This window comes from Solanum verrucosum, unplaced genomic scaffold, assembly GCF_900185275.1.
Source record: "Solanum verrucosum unplaced genomic scaffold, falcon-dt-bn FXZP01000268.1, whole genome shotgun sequence".
NCBI lineage: Eukaryota > Viridiplantae > Streptophyta > Magnoliopsida > Solanales > Solanaceae > Solanum > Solanum verrucosum.
In genome coordinates this window covers 438093-458132 of record NW_026019957.1, presented here as the reverse complement: position 1 = coordinate 458132, position 20040 = coordinate 438093, and the positions used below count along the sequence as shown (strand labels likewise).

The 20040-nt window shown below is 30.9% G+C and overlaps 2 protein-coding genes and 1 pseudogene across 3 annotated transcripts in view; all 3 read left to right on the top strand.

Moving 5' to 3' along the window:
* Nucleotides 1-1701: 1701 nt before the first annotated feature.
* Nucleotides 1702-7230, top strand: LOC125814552 (auxin response factor 9-like). 2 transcript variants are annotated; one of them, XM_049494015.1, is made up of 14 exons: nt 1702-1903; nt 2020-2135; nt 3128-3223; nt 3484-3540; nt 3651-3803; nt 3905-3989; nt 4111-4201; nt 4286-4450; nt 4782-4895; nt 5026-5098; nt 5188-5341; nt 5445-6025; nt 6138-6325; nt 6681-7230. In XM_049494015.1, the coding sequence occupies exons 1-14, from the start codon at nt 1837-1839 to the stop codon at nt 6796-6798; spliced, it is 2058 nt and encodes a 685-aa protein (XP_049349972.1). In that variant the 5' UTR covers nt 1702-1836; the 3' UTR covers nt 6799-7230. The 2 variants fall into 2 exon arrangements, with proteins under 2 accessions (XP_049349972.1, XP_049349971.1); XM_049494014.1 differs by lacking the exon at nt 1702-1903 and having other exon boundaries at nt 2002-2135.
* Nucleotides 7231-9156: 1926 nt separating this feature from the next.
* Nucleotides 9157-20040, top strand: part of LOC125814566 (probable aquaporin NIP5-1) — a 125551-nt gene continuing 114667 nt past the window's right edge. Inside the window, exon 1 of the mRNA XM_049494029.1 lies at nt 9157-9160. The gene's annotated coding sequence lies outside the window, so the exon portion shown is untranslated. The remainder of the gene's footprint in view (nt 9161-20040) is intronic.
* On the top strand, nt 9229-14676 carry LOC125814727 (cellulose synthase-like protein G2; annotated as a pseudogene).

Genomic DNA, 20040 nt, shown 5'->3' with positions numbered 1-20040 from the left:
ACTTTGATCCAATCCTAGGATATATAATGTATGCCACTCAATTATTATATTTTCCTTAATTTCCAATAATCATCATTTGCTTATGTAGAAGCAATATTAGGAGGGTTAAATGAATGTCAACTTGACTCGTAAATATTCCTATTTGCCCATGATTGTCTTTACATCAATATATTACATACTCAATTCAAATTGAAATACAGGTGTCAATCTGTAAAGTTTGGTACAATAATACAAACTACTAATATTTTTATTATTATGAAACAAAGAGGAGCAAACAGTACACACGAATGCATTCAAACGTAATTCTATTGGTTTGTTTTTCTTTATCCATTTTCTCTAATGAAAATAAATACCTGAACAAAAGTTAAAGTATTCACTTAAACTATTTTGTTTTTCATCGAACACTTAACATATGTTCATTATGTCACTGTTTGACTTGACACACTCATTACGAAAATAATTATTGATATAGATATTTATCAAACTATCCCAATAAAATGATATTTTAGTATTAGGTCTAGCTAATAAAATGATTTGTTGAATAATTATTTAATGGTGAATGTGTAGTATGGAAAAAAAATGCTACTATAATTGTTTTTTCTTGAAATACAAATAAGAATAAAAATCTATTTTAGAAATAACTGACAAGTAAGAGTGAACGGATGAAGTAATAAAATGTTCTTATTCAAAAAAATTTAATTCAAAGTTTTTGAAATTATTCTCTATCGTTTATCACATAGATAAGTCAACAACTTAAAATATAACACCTCGTTGTGTTATGAACATTCATCTTAACAAGCTATAAACTTTAGAATATGTTTTTAATTGATGTTGGTGCATATAATGAAATGAGATGTTATATTTTATTATGTAATTTATTTATGTCATGACACTTGAGAATGCATGCATATATTTTTTCTAAAATATGAGCCGAAGGTGTCTAACATGAGCATTTTATTATATGTTCAGATGTTTAAATTGGAACAAATTATTATAATATGAATATCTAAATAAAATTTACTTGTAAGTTTAAGTAGACGTCGTTGGATTCACCCTATTTTTGTATCAAAATTAATAGATATAATACATAAACGTAAACTTATATATAACTCTTTAACCCTCTAATTTTTTTGTGCGCATAAATAGACACTTTAACTTATATATAACTCTGAATATGTAACATCGTGAGTGGCGTCTTATACAACAATTTGCATAAAATTAATTGTATTATGTCACGTAGAATTTGTATGTCTACTTATAGTTATATAAATGTTATCCGATGACGAGTTAAAAGAAGTATTTATATATTATATCAAATTGACAAAACTACCCTCACACGCTTTTCGAAGCACTTATATAGTAACTTTAAACCAAAACACATGTTTTAATTATACACTGTATATCTACTTCTCTGAAACAGCAAGAAAAAGCTCTGTTTTTGAACGGCCCGTTACTATCACCGATCACCGGCAGCTTCCGTTACCGCCGGCGGAATTAGAAAAGTTTTCAGCTTGAACTCCTCCGTTTTAAAGGGTGTCCAAATATGCAATTTTTTTTTTTTCTTTTTAACTCTATTTATTATTACTAAGAAATTTATTCCTGTGTAAATGCAAGATTTAGAGTTCCTAATTCTAAAATTGTATCTAATTTTCATTTGTGACAAAGATACAAACTTTTAGTCATAATTTTTTTAGATTTTTTTTCATTATATATAGTTCAAGAACATCTATTGCCAAAAAAATTGATACCCATGTAGAGAAATGAAGTTAATTTAGCCTACAAAAAGTTAAGGAATTTTTGAGCCATTGTAGATTTCTGATTCAGAATTCCATTTTAATGGAGAATAAAGGGTATTTTATTTCAAACCAGCAGCATCAGCAACACAATTTCTCAGCAACTGAAGGTTTGATTTTTATTTATTTTTTTAATTTTTTTGGGGTATTATTAAAGAATTCAGTTTTTTTTTTTTTTTTTTTTTTTTGTAAAAATGTTTACTTTTGAATTTGTTTTTGGAAAAAGTTTCAGGTGAAAATGAATTGTACCAAGAGTTATGGAGATTGTGTGCAGGTCCATTAGTTGATGTTCCAAAAAATGAAGAAAGGGTTTACTATTTCCCACAAGGTCACATGGAACAAGTATGTTTTTTTTTCTTCTTTTTGTTTCAAGTTTGGTTTTATATCAGTAGAGGAAGTTAGGAGGGTTGTGGTGGAGTGATATGTACTCTTTCGGATTTAACTAGAGGTCTCGTATTCACCTCTGTTGAATACGGAGTCGCTTTTGTTAATGAGTGATTTAAGGTACTTTCCAGTGTGAATGCGGATTTAGTGGTCCCAATGCGGGTAGTGTAGGTATAAATTTGTTTCAGTTTTGGTTTGAATCAGAGGTGGAACTAACAATGGTGGGTGGTAAGTACACATTTAATCCTTAACAACAAGAGGTCTCGTGTTTGAGCTCTGTTGGGCATGGAGTTGCCTTTGCTAGTGAGCACTTTACTGGACTTTCAAGTGTGAATGCGGATTAAGTGGTCCCAATGTGGGTATTAGAGGTATTAATTTGGTTTTGAATCAGAGGCAGAAGTAACAAGGTTTGTGGTGGAGTGGTACGTACTCCTTTCGTACTTAACCAAAGGTCTCGTGATGGAGCTCTACTTGGTATGAAATCGCCTTTGTTATGGAGTGCTTACTAGATTGTTTGGTTGGAAATTTGGATTTAGTGGGGCCCCATCAAGCAGATGTGGTGCATAAGTTATAGGCTGATCTAAACCAGCAATTTTTGTTCAGAACCCTGTATATGTGTAAAAGATTCACCAAATAAGTACAAATAATAGATTTCCAACTCAACAAATTGCACGGGCAATGGTAGATTTCATCTTGAGCAATTTTAATTATTAATAGGTGGCATTTTTTTGGTCATATAAAATAAACCGAAATTTTTAATAGGGAAAACGGTTTCCATTAGCCAACAATGGCAACTCTGGGCCATTTGGCTACCAGCATAGTTACGAACGAGACACTTTTGAAACGGAGGATAAAGTTGCTCTATATCAAATACATTATGAGAATATGTGTCCCTTTGCCATATTCGTTATTGTTGTTTGTTTCTGAGTTTTATTTTGTGGTATGGATAGTTGGAGGCATCAACAAATCAGGAGCTGAATCAGAGAATACCATTGTTCAATCTGCAACCAAAGATCCTTTGTCGCGTTCTTCACATTCAACTTCTGGTAATTAGCTGTACTTTCACCGTTTTCTTGTTTTAGTTAAACAGTAATGTTTCTATGTATTAGGTTCATGCATATATAAACTACTAAAAAAAAACAAGAATTAGCAACAAACAAATTTTGTAGTTGCACTACAATCAAATAATTTTGTTAGCTACGAGCTATTTAGACGTAGATTAGCGACGAAGTTCGTATAGCTAATTCTAGGTTATTTCTGAAGAAAAAGTTATAATGTGGACTTTCTCATTGAAAATTCGTTGTAGGCTGAGCAAGATACTGATGAGGTTTATGCGAAGATTGCTTTGTTGCCCGAAGCAGATGTAAGAACTTAAAGAACCTACTTTCTTGCTTGTATGAAACTCTGTTGTGTTCACTTGGTCTTTTATGTTCTGTTGGCCAATTTTCCTATAATTGCTTTCATCCGATTTAGCAAGTTGAGCCGACTAGTCCTGATCCGTCCCTGCCCGAGCCTCCGAGGCCCAAAGTTCATTTCTTCTGCAAGGTTCTAACTGCATCTGATACGAGCACTCACGGTGGATTTTCCATTCTCAGGAAACATGCTAACGAATGCCTACCTCCCCTGGTAATATATTTGATCCTTTGTTGTTACATTCTATAGTCTGTCCATTTTGAGAAAATGATGCATTACCTGTCGATTTTGTGATGCTATATTTTTTAATGCAGGACATGAACCAAACGACTCCAGCACAGGAATTGGTCGCCAAGGACCTTCATGGCTTCGAGTGGCACTTTAAACATATATTTAGAGGTAATTATTTGACAACTCGTAGTGTCCAATTTGGTTTGACAACAACAAAAAGATGATAGCGATGACACTTTATCAAATTGTTATATGGCCCAAGTGCTCACTCTTGATTCTTGACTAACAGGCCAACCCCGGAGGCATTTACTTACCACAGGGTGGAGTACCTTTGTTTCCTCGAAGAGATTAGTTACGGGGGATTCTTTTGTATTCTTGAGGTTTATATCTGGTGCTTATTTGTCTATTGCGCTTTAAATTTATCACTATTTATTCATTATATTCTGCAAATATGTCGTGTTTAGGAGGGACAAAGGTGAAGTCCGAATAGGAATTAGACGACTTGCTCGCCAACCGAGCTCAATGCCACAATCAGTGATTTCAAATCAGAGCATGCACCTAGGAGTGTTAGCTACTGCATCTCATGCTGTGACGACCCAGACTATGTTTGTTGTTTATTACAAACCGAGGTTTCTCTTATGCATCTCTTTTCTTAAAAGATTGAACTTTAGATGTCAAGGGGAGCCTTGGCGCAATTGGTAAAATTGTTACCATGTGACCAAGAGGTCATGGATTCAAGCTGTGGAAACAACCTCTTGCAGAAATGCAGGGTAAGGCTGCATACAATAGACTCTTGTGGTCCGGCACTTCCCTGGACCTCTCGCATAGCGGGAGCTTAATGCACCGGGCTGCCCTTATTATGTCCTTTCAGCAATGTTGAAATTAGTTTTTTTTTTTTGTTGGGTGAGAATATGCTAAATGTTGCCTATGTTCTCAATGTTGTGTGTGGAAAATCTTCAGAACAAGTCAGTTTATCGTAGGCCTAAACAAATATCTTGAGGCTGTTAAGCATCGGTATTCAGTTGGCATGAGATTCAAGATGAATTTTGAAGGGGAAGAGTTTCCTGAGAAAAGGTGGTAAAACATCAACTTTATTGAAGCTCGAATTAACGAGATGTTTCTCTACCGTATAAAGTTTCTCAATATACTGCATTTCTGATCTCTATTATCTTTTTTCTTCGGTTGTTCCTTCGTAATTTCCCAGATTTACAGGTACCATAGTAGGAGTTGAAGATAGTTCCTCACAGTGGAAAGATTCAAAATGGCGATCATTGAAGGTGGATATAATTTGGTTGTTGTCGACATTGAATGAATCAATACATTTGGATTGATGTAAAATTTCATTATTTTTCTTCCATCTTTCCAGGTTCAATGGGATGAGCCTGCATCTGTTTCAAGACCTGACAGAGTTTCTCCTTGGGACATTGAACCATTTGTGGCGTCAGTCGCTACTCCTCTCGTTCCACCAATGGGGGTGAAGAATAAAAGGCATCGAGCACATAACGAACCCAAAACTTCAGGTGGAAACAAGCATATTCATAATCCATGGCATGTTTTTTTAGTCATCCTATTTAGTTTTCTATTTTCATTTTCTTGATTATTATTCCGTTATTTTCCTGCTAGAACCTGTCCCTGCAGCTGCACTAGCCGCTTGGATTCCTTCAACGCAATTTAACCCCGTTATTGAAGGACAAAGTAGTGATAATCCATTTTCTTTGCATACTTCACAAACACATTCAACTACCAACAGTACTTTTAAGGCTCATGAAGATGGAATTTGGTCAGCTTCTAAAGTAAGTGCTTCTTTGAATATGCTTTTGGATGAGACAGAAGGCAGTAAAAGTGCTTCACCTCGGCCTGCTTTTCCGAGCTTTGCGTCCTCACAATTCGGAAAGCAAAACGATCTCCTGCTTCCTTGCCTAGACGATGAGAGAAAACGTGATACAATTACATCCTGTAGATTGTTTGGTATTGACTTGAAATGTCCCTCATTTGGTTCTGTTAATGAGAATCCGCCTCTAGAACCAGCCAACAATTCTGATGGCTCTGCTGAAGGGTGCTCTGGAAACACGACTTCTGCTGGTGATTCAGAAGACAACTCTGGCCTTTCAAGAGATTCCGAAGATCAGAAGCAAGAGCAGCTGAATCTGCCACCAAAGGAGGTTCACATCAAGCAGATCTCTTCCACCAGAACTCGCACCAAGGTATGAAAACCAAAACGAGAAAGTAAATTGTGTTTTTCCATGTTCGTTACTACTCCAAGGACGTCAATAGAAATAAAAATACTTTTTTAGCTTACATGAATTCCTTGAGAAGGTTCAAATGCAAGGCGTAGCTGTGGGACGTGCTGTGGATTTAACAAAACTGAGTGGATACGATGAGCTCCTAAAGGAACTCGAAGAGATGTTCGATATCCAGGAAGAGCTCCACGCACGAAATAAATGGGAGATCGTTTTTACTGACGATGAAGGTGATATGATGCTTATGGGCGATTATCCTTGGCCGTAAGTGTTTCTTTCTCCATTTACAACTTAAAATTAAAAGTATGTAGCTCATATGCAAATCCAGGATTTAAGGTTTATGAGTTCCTACAACGACCTCAAGTTAATATATAAAAATAACTGGGTTCCTACAACGACCTCAAGTTAATATATAAAAATAACTGGGTTCCTACAACGACCTCAAGTTAATATATAAAAATAACTGGGTTCCTACAACGACCTCAAGTAAATTTCTTAATACGTATAATACATGTGATCCATAAACTCATAAGCTAGCTCTGCCCGTGAATTATATTATAGCTACATGTAAGATCTCTCATACTTTGCATATCATAATATGGTGCTCAATTATTCACAGAGAGTTCTGCAACATCGCAAAGAGGATCTTCATTTGTTCTAGTCAAGACATGAAAAGTTTCAGTGCAAGAACCAAATCGCTGTCTTGTTTAGAAAGTGAAACAACTACTTCAACATGAAAACCGCTCATAAGCTACATTACTTACATCTGTCAGGAGCGAAGACTCCATTTCGTCCTTGATCGTGTTTTCCCAATTGTGACCTTCATTTCTTAAAAAGTTTCGGCCTTGTTGACTGCCAACAGGTATCTGCAATCTTCAATAATAACGCTTAGAGGATGAGACTCCATGTCGTCTTGTTGAATAAGCTTGACAACAAGCAAATAGTTGAATCTTTTTTCATCATTTAGTGGAGTTAGTATTAGAAGCTTGTGTATATGTAATTTAATGATTCTGGTGGAAGTTTGGTTGTTGTATCTCTGTGGTTGTACTTACTCAAGTGGGGTTGTTGCAACAGGAAAAACTTACTTACATCTAGTGTTTATGTAAAATCAATAAGTATATGAGGCGTATATTCTATATATACGCGTTTATCGCTTAAATTTGTTTGATGTAAATGCATTCTCACCTCATTTTGTCACTTAACAATTGCATATTCATATGGTTTGGTTGGGTTTTAAAGGTATGAATAGGAAATGAAGAGTTGTGACTTTGCCGAAGGGTTGTGACCTCAATGAAAAGTTGTGTCTTTTCTAAAGGGTTGTGACAGTTTAAAAGGTTGTGCCTTTTTCAAAGGGTTATGACCTTTCTTAAAGGTTGTCCTTTTTTCAAAAACTTGTGATCTTTTACCATTTGTTGGCTATAAATAGAAAGTTTCTCTCATTTTTCAGCATTGAATTCTTCTCTTCTTTTGCATACATTTCTTACAAACAAAATCGATCGTGTATGTGATTCGTTGCTATCTTTTTGAGTTTGTTGAAATTATCGAAGTTTGAGGTGCCACTATTTCTTTAATGGTTAATCTGTTTTATCTTGGGAGGAATTAATCTACAACCTCCGATACTTGAGGGGATTAAAATTCTTAAAGACACAAAGTGGGTTCTATAGACTCGAATAGTTCTTTTCTTTTTCTTTTCATATTTTTATTAAACATCGTATGCGGATGAATATTTAACATATTTTCATCTTTATCATTCTTCCGAGTTTACCTGATACGAATACTTATTATTTTAAGGGGTCGTTTGGTAGGGTTTATAAAAATAATGTTAAATAGAGTGTATTAGTAATGCTTACATTAGCAATGCATGTATTAGTTATGCTTGCATTAATTATACATAAATTATTTTTATGCATTGTTTGGTTTGATCACTTTGATGCATTAAAAATAGAATGCATTGCATTAAATATTCTTTACAAAGATACCCTTTACTATTATGATGGAAAAGATATAAAAAATGTATTGAGGGGCAATTGAGTTAATGCATGCATTAAAATCATTGCATTGTTAATACACACCTTAATACACAATAGGGTGTATAATTAATGCAAACATTATTTGTACATAGGTTGGAAAAGAGTATCAAACAAGATACTAGTAATCCACAAGGTTGATGCATTTTTTTTTTTTTTAATACACTCTACCAAGTTTTAAGTTTTATGTAACATAGTGCATAATATAGTTACACCATCAAGTCATTTAAAAGGTAATTATAACTAATAACATAACTCGTTTAATTAATAATATTGATTTGTTTTCTTAGAATAAATGGGAGTAGGAATTATTAGTAACATGCTATAAATTATATAATATGTAGGTTAAGATAACACTTGAGTGTAAAAAGTTCATTATATATATATATATGCTATTTCTGGTTAAAAACCAAGAACATATATGTATAATTGGTCAGAGAGAGTTTGTCATCCATGGTGAAATATATAGGGAGTCACAAAAAAATGACTTAAAGTAGATGATAATGTGAATTTACGATGATACAATATTAGATAAGATTATTCGTCAGTACATCAACCAAAAAAATAAATATATAAACAGCATACATTAAGAGTAAAATAGAAAAAAATAATTTGGGATGATTTAATCATATATAGTGTGAACTCATGCATGACCATCATATGCACCAGTCTTGAAGTCATGCATGATTTAATTCTTGCCGTTATGCTGACTATTACATCACAAAAATTATTTTATTATTTTTAAGAGTTTCCATCTTTTTTGTTTATTGGGTGACTCGAATTTCTAATTTTAAGGACAGAAATAAAGTTGAGTATAATCTGAGCAAGTCTATCTTATTTAATCTATGAGAACTCACATTGCGAACTCCAAATTATTTTATCAGATGCATAATTATTGTTATTATTATGATATACATAACAATATAATTTTTTTGATGAAGACGGTTCAACGTATCATTAATGGTATCTCCAAGCCTCTACCTACTACCTATGACTTAATTATGAATACTATTTTTTGTAAGAGCTTCTATAAATAGTAGGACTTCTCAAAACTCATAATACATTGATCTAAATTAATTTATCGATCTTCTTTGAACTTTTCTATCTAAAATCATATATATATATATAGCACCACAACAAATGGAAACTGCCGTCGCCACCGCGACTACCGTTAATGGCCCTTATCACTCCTTCAAAATCATGTATAAACGCATGTACCTCAACCGTGCATTTGCTCTTATTTACATCTTTGCCATTTTGGCTCTCTTTTATCACCATATAATAAAATTATTTAATTATCACTCCATGTTAATTACCATAATTACCCTCTTCATGTTAATTTCTGACATAATCTTAGCTTTTGTGGTTCACTTCTCAGTCTTTCCGCACGCGCCATATAGCGCGTGAACAATTCCCCAAAATGCTCGAAAATTTTGAAGATCATTTTCCCGCGCTTGATGTATTTATATGTACGGCAGATCCGTACAGGGAGCCACCGGGTAATGTAGCCAACACAGTTTTGTCCGTGTTGACTTATGATTACCCGACAGAGAAGCTCTCGATTTATGTGTCAGATGATGGTGGATCGGAGCTTACTATGTTCGCTCTCGCGGAGGCCGCGAGATTTGGTGTACACTGGTTACCGTTTTGCAGGGAAAATGGAGTAGTGGAAAGGTGTCCAGATGCATATTTCAGTTCTGATAATTATGCAGAAAATTCCCAATTGCATAAAATTAAGGTATTTTATATTTGTTGCGTTTCAATTTGTTTATCATGATTTGACTTGTGGCAAAGTTCAGAAAAGAAATAAAGACTTTTAAAATTTGTAATTTTAAATATGTTACTCCTATAACATTGTTCGATTATAAAAGGGTTAAGGCACAAGTACCCCTAGACTACACCGAAATCTCATAGATGCACCTTATTCAAACCTACATTTTTGTAATTTTGTACACCTTTTTAAATTTTGGCATCCAAACATTTCCCATGCGCCTCAACTGTGTGAAGTCATGGAGTGTGCCACGTATGTCAAAAGGTGTACAAAATTACAAAAAAAAAAAATGAATTTGAGGCAATAGGACCTTATTTAGTTAAGATGGGTCGCTGAAATTTCAATCATAGTCTAGGAGTACTTGTGTCGTCTTTTCTCATGTATAAAATATTTGAAACTTATAGTCTTAAAATATCATAAGTAAAATTTATGAGAAGATAAAAAAAGGAAAATATAAATCAAACATATATTCTTCTTTTTGGAACAGATTATCTAACCGGAGCACGTAATGTTCCACATTTTTCTTTCCCCTAATAGTAAAAACAGTATATGTAGAAGTAGTTTGTTTGGTTCATTCATTACTTGCCATACATGAGCAATAATTGAACTTTAAATGATATCTATTTTTAATATTGATATGATAGTATATAATATATTTTTACGTTATCAATGTATATTAATTGATCTTAAAATAATATATATGAGCAATAATTTTTTTTGTATGTATCCATGCAGTTGATGTATGAAAACATGATTACTAGAATAAATAATGTGGTGGAGAGAGGAAAAGTAAATGAAGAGTACATTAGCAATGAGGATGAACAAGAAGCTTATAGCAAATATTCATCAGATGGATTTACTCCCCATCATCATCCCTCTACTATTCAGGTTTGTGTTTTTTTAAGTCGAGAGTTTATTGAAAATATTTTTTTATTTCTATATAAGGTAGCTAGAAATAAGATCGATCTGTGTATATCTTATTTTTCTCGAATCTTACTTTATAAGATCATATATGATATGTTATTGTCGTTGTCAAGAACGAAACTAAAATTTTAATAATGGGTTCGGCGGAATTTAATATATTTGGCCAAAATTCTATATATGAGTTAAGAATTACTTAATACATACGTATACATGATTTATGCATGCTAAATAAAATATATTTTTTAGAATTTAAAACTCATAAACTAATCAAGCTTTTGAATTCATATTTGATTTGTGGTAGCTATATATATATATATATATATATATATATATATATATTAGATGAACTCACTATTTTATAATGAGTTTAAGTTTTATACACTAATATGATTTGTATAATGTATTAATCTTATAAGCATTGACATGTAAAAAATGTTCATACAATTAGGTCGCTAATCAAGCTGTAGAGGCAGACTCGTGATTTGTAATTTATGATTTTTGAGTTATACTTTCTTTTAGTTTATTAGATTCTAGATAGATTATAATCTATACGTATAAGATGAATTTTAGATACAAACATAAAGTTTGAATCAAAACTATTAAATTTTTATTGAACTCGTATAATTTTAAGGCTGGCTCCGATTCTGTTAGGTTGTTTATGAGGCCCAGGTATATTACACATATTATAATATAACTTGGTAGTGAATAATGATTGTATAATCCTTTCATAATATAACTCACTCTCCTCTTTACCCAAAATTCTTCAAGCAGGTTTTATTGGCAAACAACAAAGACAAAGACATTACAAATGTTTTTATGCCAAATCTTGTCTATATTTCCAGGCAGAAAAGCAATACTTCCCCTCACCATTTCAAAGCAGGGGCACTTAATGTTCTGGTAAGCCGGTATCTTAAAATTTGAGGTGGGCCCACTTTTCAATCTCTGTAATTGAAAAATAGTCATGGTCCTAAAGTTTCGAATTCCACAAAATGAAACTCTAAGATACAGTCATGTAGTTTCACTTGTGTAATTTGAAATTTCATAGCAATGACTATTTTTCAAGAATATAACTGGAAAATGTCAGTAGACGCTATTTAATTTCTACTAATATTTGATACTTGTTGCCTTAAACATACACGTACAATTGTGAGCCGCTAAAAGTTTCTCATTTAAGGGAAAACTAAGAAGTTTAAGATTAAATTATTTTAAGATATAGTCATTCCAATTGGATGATTAATTAGGAAATAATGTCGCACAAACTGATACGATGAGACTATTTTTATTTTTTTTGTTGAATGAATTCATGCTCAATATGAATACTTTTGAAAATTGATTTAAATTATTTTCTGTTATTATTTTAATATTTGAAGCTTCGAGTATCGGGGATTATGACAAATGGGCCTATAATCTTAACATTGGACTGTGACATGTACTCCAATGATCCATCAACTCCTAAACTGGCTTTGTGTTACTTCTTGGACCAATCTCTCTGGCCCAATTTAGCATTTGTTCAAACACCGCAGCGATTTCATGGGCATAATTGGGCCGATATCTATGCAAGTGAGTTTAAAGCTCTGGCCCATGCGAATCCAATGGGCATGGATGGGCTTTGTGGCCCAAATTATATGGGTACCGGGTGCTTTTTCAAACGCCGGGCTTTCTTTGGTGGGCCGTCATCGTTCGAGCAACAAGGAATGATTCAAGATCTTGTTGTGAACAAGCCCATTGAGGCCCAAACTATTCTAGAGCAAGCTCACCAAATGGCAAGTGTCAACTATGAGAACCAAACTAATTGGGGTTTCAAGGTATGTTGTACAAGTCTTAGTTCTTTTTCTCTTTCATCATAAGGTGAGTTTAGAATTTGAACTATATAAGTTCGAGTTCAAAATTCTACTACAACTCATGATTTATTAGATTCAAAATTTAGTTATTTGTACTGGTTGTATAGACCTGAATAAAAAATATGAGTTTGAATGAATCCATACCTTATCCTCTACACCGCCCCTAGTTGAAAAAGGTGTCGCTAAGTGGTTAGGGGGTAAATTTCTGAAATAGCCACCTACATACTCAATTATTGAAATATAGCCATTGTCCTAGAGTTTTGACATTGCACAAGTGAAACTCTGGACAATTATTGTTTTTTAAAAAATCGGGATTCTACATATTGGTAGCTTTGAGTTAAATTCAAACGTTTGAGGTGATAATATTTACAGAATGTTGAATATCTTCACTCTCAATAGTTACATACAAGTCTATAAAATATAGAAAGGCAGAATGCCTATGACGTGTATGTGTTGGATGAACCAAATCCAGTCGAAAAAGTGGTCACTGAATGCTATTTACAATGGCTAGGAGGAGGCCAATAGTCAAATATGACCTAACCTCATAGTATCGTAGTTTGAATTATGACCTCTTGACTATTCCACGATCACAACGAAACAAGTCTTTACACTTCTTAGCATAGCAAAAAACACAAAAAAAAATTGTTGTGGACAATACTAACAACCAAAAGATATGCAGATGGGCTTTAGATATGGATCATTGGTGGAGGACATTTACACTGGATATCAACTTCATTGTGAAGGTTGGAAATCAATATTTTGCAACCCTAAAAGGCCAGCATTTTTAGGACATGTACCTCTATCACTCAATGAGGTGCTAATTCAAATGAAGAGATGGGCTGTGGGCCTCCTTGAAGTGGCTTTATCAAAGAACAGCCCAATTACATTTGGTATGGGGCATTTGGGCCCAATAATGGCCCAATGTTACATTCACTATACATTTTGGCCCATTCACTCCTTACCCATTACTATCTATGCTTTGCTTCCTCAACTCACTCTTCTAAGTGGAGTTCCCATTTTCCCAAAGGTATCTCTTGCTATGTCTACTCTTTTTCTTTTTTTTTGAAGATATCATTTTTGGTATAAATTTGATATTTTACTAGATAAATTTAACTTTTAATCAATTAAAATGTGTGTTTTAGTCTCATTAGTACGTTGCATTTGGACTCTTTTTAGAACTATATTACCATCAAACGTGAAATAATAATACAGGCGTCTTAACATAGTGTACGAGTAATTGCATATTGAAACGGATAATAATTATGATAAATTTGTGAACAAAAGTGTACATTTCAATTAATTGAAGGTTAAATGTGTTTAATTAGATATCAGAAGGAATAAAACAAGAATTTACCAATCACTCAAGGACCAAAAGTGCTATTAATGCTTCTTCTTTTTTATACTAATCATGATATTAGATCTTCATAAGAACTATTATAAGTGTTGTAAAATATGATTTCCTTAGCTCACATTTTTGTACAATATTGTTTTCAGATCTCTAGTCCATGGTCTTTGTTGCATATTTTTCTATTTCTTGGAGCATACATGCAAGATTATTGCTTAAATTTTGCATCAACGTCACAAGGATCGTTACGAAGGTGGTGGAGTGACCAAAGAATGTGGATTATAAGGGGGTTATCATCCTTTCCTGTTGGAATTATCGAGTACTTAATGAAACGTATGGGTATAGTCACTCAGAAATTCAACGTAACAAGCAAAGTAGTCGATCATGATCAAGTTACAAGGTACAATCGAGGAATTATCGAGTTTGGAGTTGCTTCCCCTATGTTTGTGCCATTAGTAACAACATCAATGATCAATTTAATGGCATTAGTCAAAGCATTGGTGAGTTATTACAAAGGGGAAAACTTTGATGGATTATTTCTCAACACTCTTATTGCTTGTTTTGGAGTAGTAAATTGTTTGCCAATATATGAAGCTATGGTTTTAAGAGTTGATAAAGGAAGAATGCCCACCAAAATTACTATCATCTCTACATTTTTAGCTTTGTGTCTTTACATAATTTGTTTATTTCTTGTGGGACATATGTAACATTATATTATGCTCAAGTCTTTTTACTATAGTTTTTTTTACCTATGTTTAGTGTTTGTAACATCAATAATATGGACTAGTTTTTACCAAATAAATTCAATGTTACATGGTCTAATTCTGATGATAGGAATTAGCGATGGATAACTTTTGTCTCTAAACAACAATGAACTAGCTAGTTAGCGACGATTTTTTTTAGCTAACGTCTATCTCAAGGAGCGTGCAATAACACAATCAATAGGTGAACCTTTCCTCGCACTTTAAAGAGAAGGGTATTGATAATATATATTTAGTTTCATTGTTAAATATTTACTCGCTATCTGACTTGAAAAGATGGTTCGTAAGCTCTCCCTCTTGGAAACTAGCTAATCAAAAAGGGGAGGGGACATTTTTTTCCATTCTACTTTTTTGAAAGCTACTTCCATATCCCCCAAAATTTAAAACTATCCATGTAAGAGTATATTATATAGTTCCATATTTGCACATCCCCTATTATTAATGCTTTTCTATTAACGGTTTTTTAAATTAATATAGATAATGCTAGCATATCTCAATACTTTAATGTTTCACTAGATTGAGAAAATTTATCTACCTTAGCTAGTTCTCACTCCACATGAACCTATACTACAATTTTTTTAGTGGAAACTAAAGATCACCAATTATATATAAACATTTGGTTGACTATTGAAATATATTGCTAAAAAGATTATTATAATTTATACTGTTCGTTTTAATTTATGTGTCACCGTTTGACCAGGTAGAAAATTTAAGAAAGAAAGAAAAATAGACTTTTTTTTATTTTTGTGGTTTAAGAAAAACCTTAATTAGATATTTGTTTTGACTGTAAATTATTTCATTAAGGGTTAAAGAATTTTTTAAAATTAAGTTATTTCTAATTAGAGAAAGATAACATTCATTCCGAAGTAGCCTAAAAAAGAAAAATATGTCATATAAATTTGAACGAGTAAGTATTATTTTTCTTTATAGTGTTGTACTGATGTGGTAGACCACTAATTAACCCTTAGATTATCCATAATCAACTACCAACTGGTTTAATTTTTACATGTATTTTATTATATGTAATTGATGGATCTTGTTTTTAAAGTTGAAGATCACACAATGATCTCATCAATAGCTTACGTAGCCAAAAGAAATATATATATATATATATATATATATATATGCAGTAATTTTAATTACACTAAACATTGAAAACCGAACTACATCATAATCTTAATTAAGAGACATTGAGATCATCTTTTGAAATTTTATTTTGATATTCAAAGTGGTGTGTGGAAAGAAGGAAGGAAGAAAGAAACGTACGGAGGTTAATGTATATAATTAAAGAAGATATATATTTAAAATAGTTAATTTATTTATGTAATATGCATTTGAGAATACGTCAATTTTTTTTTTAAAAAAAATGAATAGAAAATGTTCAATAGAAAACACTTTATTGTATATACCGTATATAAATAATTAATTGAAACAAATTATAATTCGAGTGTTTAAATGAAATTTAATATTTTCAAGTTCAAAGGAACTGTATATATGTATTAAGCCAACATAAAATGATCCATATTTATACATCAAATATTCTTAGCAAGTATTGTGCCTTTTTTTTTTTTTTTGAAAAAAATGCTGTGCAATTTTTTATACTTCAATTAATAATAATTTGCTTTCTTCATAGGGAAGTTAGGATATTTTTTCTTTAATTTCTCAAAGTTGATGGTTGCCAATTTGATCACCATCACTTATTCTTTTGTGGTAAGATATTCCTAATCTCCTTAAGGTGGACCAAGCTATTTTTTTACATAAAAAAATGTCCTTAAATTTGATGCCATATGTGTAAATATTTATGCTAAAATCATCCAAGAACATGTTTGATTTTATTACAAAAATTGGAGTCAAATATTATAAAATATTCTTGAATATAAGAATATGATTTACTTTTTTTGGTGGTTCCTAAATTTTTATTCTTAGAAATTATAGATGTGAGAAGTCAACTTTCAGAGGATCAGTTGATGTTAAATAAATATTTTATCGTATGTTTACGTTGATTCAATAAATTTAATTTTAATTAACCAAAATTTAAATAAGAATATGTCTTATATTTATTGGCGGAATATAAATATTTGATGCGAGTAAATTTTTATCGAGTTAAATTTTAAGACATATATATTTAGTGGTCCCTTGTGTTTTAGACAATATCACCTTTGAGAAAAGAAATAGAAAAGGACAACATATGCATTCAGTAAATGCTTTTTATTTTTTTCTAAAATACATAAAACTTCTTGGATATTAAGGATGTATTTTCTTTTTTCTTTGTAATAATCTTTTTTTAAAAGAAAAATAAAAAAATTCAAAAGAATATGCTTCTTTATTCATTCACTAACAAATAGAATAAAGATACATATATGTGTCTTTTAATTTGATCCCAACTGACATCTATGCCATTTACTCTAGATGTGCATAAGTAGACATTTATGTATTATGTCCAAATTAAAAAATCACAAATTTTATGTACACACGCGTACGTATAACCTATAGGAAATTGTTCATTTTAAGAGATCTCATGTATTGGTCTTTGAAAAAAGATGAATAGACATCGAGCAGAGTTAGAAATCGACATATGAATTCAACCAAATTCAGTAGTCTTATTAGTTTTAAATGTAAATTTTATATTAATTATAAAAGAACATTCAATGTGTACACAAGTTAAATTCTGAATACTATAATCTACATTTTTAAGTACACATAATAATTATCTAATGGTTAGGAAGATAATGGTGGCAATGATAGATGATTAAGACAAAGGCTAATTAGTTGGAAAGGACTAAGCAACTAAATGCCAAACAAAAAGGGAGCATATTTTATAATAATATGGAACCAATTGTGCCAGATTTTATGGGTGATCAAACTCTAAAATATAATGTTAGTTCTATCTGAAAATAGTTAAGAGCTTGTTTGATATTGTTGTTGGAAGCTCAAAAATATTTATTTTTTAAAAAATTAGGTATCTGGCAAATTTGTAAAATTGCTTTTAAATAGAAGCAGAAGCAATTTTTCTGCTGTTGGGAAGAAGCTAAAATTTCCGCTTCTTAAAAAATGCAAAAGTAAAAAATTATTTTTTTCAAATCTAAAATATCCCTTCCATATATATATATATATATATATATATATATATATATATATATATATAATATAGATAGATATATTATTATTAAACATATTTCATATGCTTGGTTAAGTTCCATTTAATAATTGAAAAAAAAAGACAATAACAATTTTTTTGCAAGATTAGAAAAAAGAAAAAAGTAACAATTAAAGATTTCAACTCTTCAAAAAAATGTATTATATTGATTGAAAATTTAAATATGAACATTTTTATTTAATAAAAATAAAAATTTAATTTAATTTTTTGTAATAGGTGTTTAAACTAGTTTCTCTCTATAAAATAATCTTAATATTAAAACTGTATTAATACTTGTCTTTTATCATAACTTGACTCTCAAAAACACTTTTAAAAAAAGATTAGTCAAACACAATTGTTTTTTCTTTCAAAAGCACTTTCCTGAAAAACTATTTTTAAAAAAGTGATTATGAAAATAAGTAGTTTTTAGCAGTAATGCCAAACATGCTATATATATATATATATATATATATATATATATATATAGTAACATTACGAATATTTTTTACACTATCAATATAGATTAACATTTTTATCAAGTTGTATGTCAGTTAATGTTTATCATAGAAATTTACATAACACACATATTTATAAATTTATTATATACTTTATTAAATATTTGAATATAAATTCAGATATGATTGTAATATTAACTTGAGGTTGTTATAACAATTGGTCTAATCATAGATTTTTCTTTTTACAGAATTAATGCATAGACTAGTGATATGATTAGGACAGTAATTATAGAGCTAGTGACACTAGAATTCCAAAACCTTATTTGCAGTCAAGAATAATGCTTTAAGTTTTTTATTTTATTTTAATGATTCTAAGTTAAAAGTAAATGAGTAAATGCGTTTTTTTCTTCAAACATTTTGGAATATAAATTTAAATGACGCAAAAGCTCGTTATTATTTCATTTCTCGTGGGTCCTTTTAGGTGTATGAAAGTTACATATAAAAAATAAATTAAGAAATAAAATAAATAAATAATAATAATAATATGTAACTTTCATAGACCAAAATGGAGGTGGAGAAAACACTTTTTTTTTTTTCATGGATTAAGACAATTTAGAGATTTGAGCTTCAAATTCCAATAGTGAGTAATGGAGACGAATTTAGAATATGAATTTTGTGGATTCGAATTTGAGTTCTCCAAATTAGTTATGTGTTCTGTTGGATTTGAAATTTGTTATTTATATTTATTTAGTTAAGTTTCTACATAATTATTATTATATATATAAATTCTTAAGTTATTTTCAAGATCTGTTTTCAATTAATATTCCATATTATCAGTCTCATAAGAAATATTTTATACCTTTTAATAAAATGTATTTTTTTAAATTATTCTTATACTTTCTTAACATCTCTCGTAATTAACATTTTTTTAATTGAGCAACTTGGAGCACGCTAACTTGACAAGCTTACCATTTTAGACCATAGGTTTAATCTTTGAAAATGAAGTCATATTTAATAAAAAAGTGTGATATCTTCTGAAATAAAATATTTCGACTGAATTCAAATTAATCAAACAAAAACTTTTAATATTCATATTTTTAACAATAGTTTTATTGGGTGGACAACTTATAAATGTTGAGTTTTTCATCATCAATATGGACCCCTTATACAACAATTTTAATGGGGTCCTCAAATTCTAGTCTACTCCAAATTGGAATTTTCAATATTTGCTCCAAATGATTGAGATTAATTGTATATTTATTTTAACCATCATATCATATATATAAAATCATGTTAAATCAATTTTTGTTCTCTTACTAAGTAGATGGTAATAAATTTGTGTTTTCTCTTCCCATGAGAATGGAACTAGTACTATAATTATCGAAAGTCTTTCTTTTATTAATAAAGTTCCTTTTAATTACCTATTTTACACACTCATTCAATATTCTTGAAAAACAATTAAATCGAAAATTTCTAAATACTTGTATTTATTATTCAATAAATGACTGATAAAGAATTCACTGATCTTAGTCTAATTCAGTTAGAATTTTGGATGCTTTATAGTTGTGTATATATATATGTAAGACTGATCAAATGGAGTTAATTGAAGTGTTATATTATTAACAAAAAGATTAGCAAACTAATCACCATCCACAGTAATGAAGCATTCAAGAGTAGTAAAGTAGGTTTACTTTTTATTATTTAATAATGACTTTACAA

What these genes read in the sequence shown, in the direction of transcription:
- LOC125814552 (XM_049494015.1), top strand. Translation starts at nt 1,837, where the DNA reads ATGGAGAATAAAGGGTATTTTATTTCAAACCAGCAGCATCAGCAACAC. An exon ending in CTTTGTTGCCCGAAGCAGAT is followed by an intron (nt 3,541 to 3,650) that starts GTAAGAACTTAA and finishes CATCCGATTTAG; the next exon opens with CAAGTTGAGCCGACTAGTCC. An exon ending in ATGGGCGATTATCCTTGGCC is followed by an intron (nt 6,326 to 6,680) that starts GTAAGTGTTTCT and finishes AATTATTCACAG; the next exon opens with AGAGTTCTGCAACATCGCAA.